The 3,026-nt window shown below is 31.7% G+C and overlaps 1 protein-coding gene across 1 annotated transcript in view; it reads left to right on the top strand.

Moving 5' to 3' along the window:
* The first annotated feature begins 6 nt into the window (after positions 1-6).
* LOC105462622 (PAX3- and PAX7-binding protein 1) overlaps positions 7-3,026 on the top strand; it is a 7,046-nt gene continuing 4,026 nt past the window's right edge. Inside the window, exons 1-5 of the mRNA XM_011709333.1 lie at positions 7-208; positions 656-834; positions 1,534-1,693; positions 1,967-2,066; positions 2,184-2,341. Coding sequence (XP_011707635.1) covers positions 37-208; positions 656-834; positions 1,534-1,693; positions 1,967-2,066; positions 2,184-2,341 — 769 coding nt within the window. The 5' untranslated portion in view covers positions 7-36. The remainder of the gene's footprint in view (positions 209-655; positions 835-1,533; positions 1,694-1,966; positions 2,067-2,183; positions 2,342-3,026) is intronic.

The raw sequence follows: 3,026 nt of genomic DNA on the forward strand, positions 1-3,026 counted from the left end.
CCCTCCACGTCCCTTTGGTCGTGGTGAGCGACGACAATGTCATTATTCAACAAGCCGAAGCGGAACATACGCCGACGTCCGTTCAACGATGAAGACGAGGATAATGAGAACAGAATGGAGGTGGAGGACGCGCAGCCGGTCAAAGTTAAAACGAAGAAGGATAAGCCAAAGCAGACGCGCCTTAGCTTTGGCGAGGAGCTGGAGCAAGGTATATTTATACGTATACACACATCCTTGCATATGTAATGTATGTATGTATGCATGTGTGTATATGTATGATGCGTGCGTGCGTGTGTGCGTGTGTGTGTGTGTGTGTGTGTGTGCGTGCGTGCGTGCGTGCGTGCGTGCGTGCGTATTGCAATTAGTGTGTACATACATGAGTATGTATGCTTATTTTATATACAATTTATACAAACAATAATGCAACGACACTTGCTTGTGGAAACAAGCCTTTGCAGGGAATAATCGCGATAGCGATTAGGAATAATGAACAATGTTTTAATATCAATACACAGAGACACAGAGAGTTCTGTTTTAGACAAATAATACTTACGCATAGCAGATGCCGTTTCTTCCAAATCTAATTACCAAGCAATTGAACGATGTACGTATTATGTATATTCGGATTGAGATTGAACGTTGAAATGAATTACAGGGGACGACGGAGAAGTTTTTATAGTCAAGAAATCGTCGAGGAGCAAAAAGCTGATGAAACAGCTAGATCACGAGAGGAGGAAAAAGAAAGGTGAAGAGAAAATGCAAGTGGACACTGAGCAAGCGAATAAATCCATTAAGCAGGAAAAAGATTTAGAAATAAAGACAGATGATCTAGTAGTAAGCTATCTCTATGATGTTTTATTATTATTAGCGTTTCTTCAATTTAAGTAACTTATCATTTAACATAGAGGATTTTTTACATCTCTCTCTCTCTCTCTCTTTCTCTCCCTGATACATTGACTAATGTTTCAAGATTTGGAACAACTGCGGGAGTACAGCAAGAAGACATAATATTTAAATATTACTTTTCATACGATAATAACTTATAATGTTGTGCACAGTATCATGCAAATACAAGGATATTCTTTTAATTTAATAATTAAATTTGGATAAACGCACTTATATATTTGATTGGGATATTACTTTTTCTATGATGTAATTTTTATTTTATCAGTTATGTGTGAAACAAATAATTATTGGAAAAATAAATAATGTCTAAATTGTAAATATGAAGATGTTTCACACACACAAGTGCTACTTAAATTATTTATTATCTAATTTCAATACAATGTAATAAATTTATTATTTCCCGTTAGTGTATATATAGTTAATCAGCTTGTAGTGAGCTTTTTATTACAACTTGATGATTCTTATATAATATTTTTATCTTATGTTATTTTGTTATGTTAGTAGAAATATTCGAGTACCTTTAGTTTCGAGATATTGTATTTTGCCAGTATTTTTTTGTAAAAATTTTGAATTTTTTGGCTTGAAATTGTGAATTTTTATTAAACAAGATATAATCTTTATTGCTAGGTTAAAATAAAAAATACAGGACCCCTGATTTTAAATGGACGAGCTGCGTTGGCAGCAGGAAAAGATGACTATACATCGGGTGAGGAGGAGGATGAGCCCTGCAGTCACAAATTTCGGAAAAATACAGATAAAGCTGAAACTGTGAAAATACTTCTTGAGAGTATGTAAATTTTCATATGATACATTTTATAACATATCCTTATATTACTTATATACTGAGAATTCGTAAAGAGTAAATAGAATTACAGTGTTTATATTTAACAATTCTTGTCTTTGACAAAACTTAAATGGAAGAAAAATATTAGATTTTGTTTTTAGATTGTTTATTATGAGCAATGATAAGACATATGTAATAAAACTTATTAATATTTAAAAATTTAATAAGATGTATTTTTATATCTCTTACTGTAATAACATTTTTTTAATCAACCAGGTGGATGTATACCAGACGCCGCTATGATTCATGCAGCGAGAAAGCGCAGACAAAAAGCAAGAGAATTGGGAACTGATTACATTCCTATTGAGGAGCAGAGGTAACAATTCGTCTTTAATAAGATTATATAATAAACAGACGATTCGTGAATTTTCGGTTATACTAATTATTGAGATATTTGTTAATGATATTAATGATACTAATAAATTTTTTATAGCGATGACAAAGGCAAATCAAGATTAATACGAGAGGAAGATCATGATCGAAGTGACGATGATGATTCTCAAGATCGATTAGATATGACTGTCAATACTGAAGCACGTGATAAAGAAAAGAGAAGAGAAGCATTTCTTGCTTCTCAAGTTCCATTAAAATGTGAGTTTTTATATATAAGTTATGTTAATGTAATTATATATAATTAATTTTAGATATAATACAGGGTTTGACCGAATAATATATACAAGCGGGCGCGATGTAATTCTTTATGAAAAGATAAGAAAAGATGTAAAATAAAATTTTTTAATTTTCGTGAAAATCTTTCGAGATCAATTATCTTTTGAGAAAATTAAGTTTGAAAATCCGCTGCATACACATGCTGTTATAGCTAAGGTAGAGCTACGACAGTTTGTTGAACGACGTATAATTCGTATTGTGTTTATAAACAATGCTGTACGATGCTAAATAGTTTTCATTCAAATATTACGACGATATGAGTTATACGGACAGGGAGAGTATCGATATATATCCGGATTTTGGGAGCCTGTAATGATAATTCATCCACTACTGTTCGCTATTATTTTATTACTATACAAAGAGCGATATCTTAATTGACGTGTTCCTGATCGAAGAATAATTCAAAGAGTGAAGCGAAGTTTTTTAGAACATGAATTTTCAAATTCGATTTTCTCGAAAGTTCAGCCGAAAATAAAATTTTATTCTATATTTTTTTATTTTTATTTTTTTAATAAAGAATCACGTCGTGCCCGCTTATATATATTATTCAGCCTGCATATATTACATAACATATATATATATATATATATATAAGATCGGAAGAGCA

Source organism: Wasmannia auropunctata, unplaced genomic scaffold (genome assembly GCF_000956235.1).
Source record: "Wasmannia auropunctata unplaced genomic scaffold, wasmannia.A_1.0 LD336095.1, whole genome shotgun sequence".
NCBI classification, from domain to species: domain Eukaryota; kingdom Metazoa; phylum Arthropoda; class Insecta; order Hymenoptera; family Formicidae; genus Wasmannia; species Wasmannia auropunctata.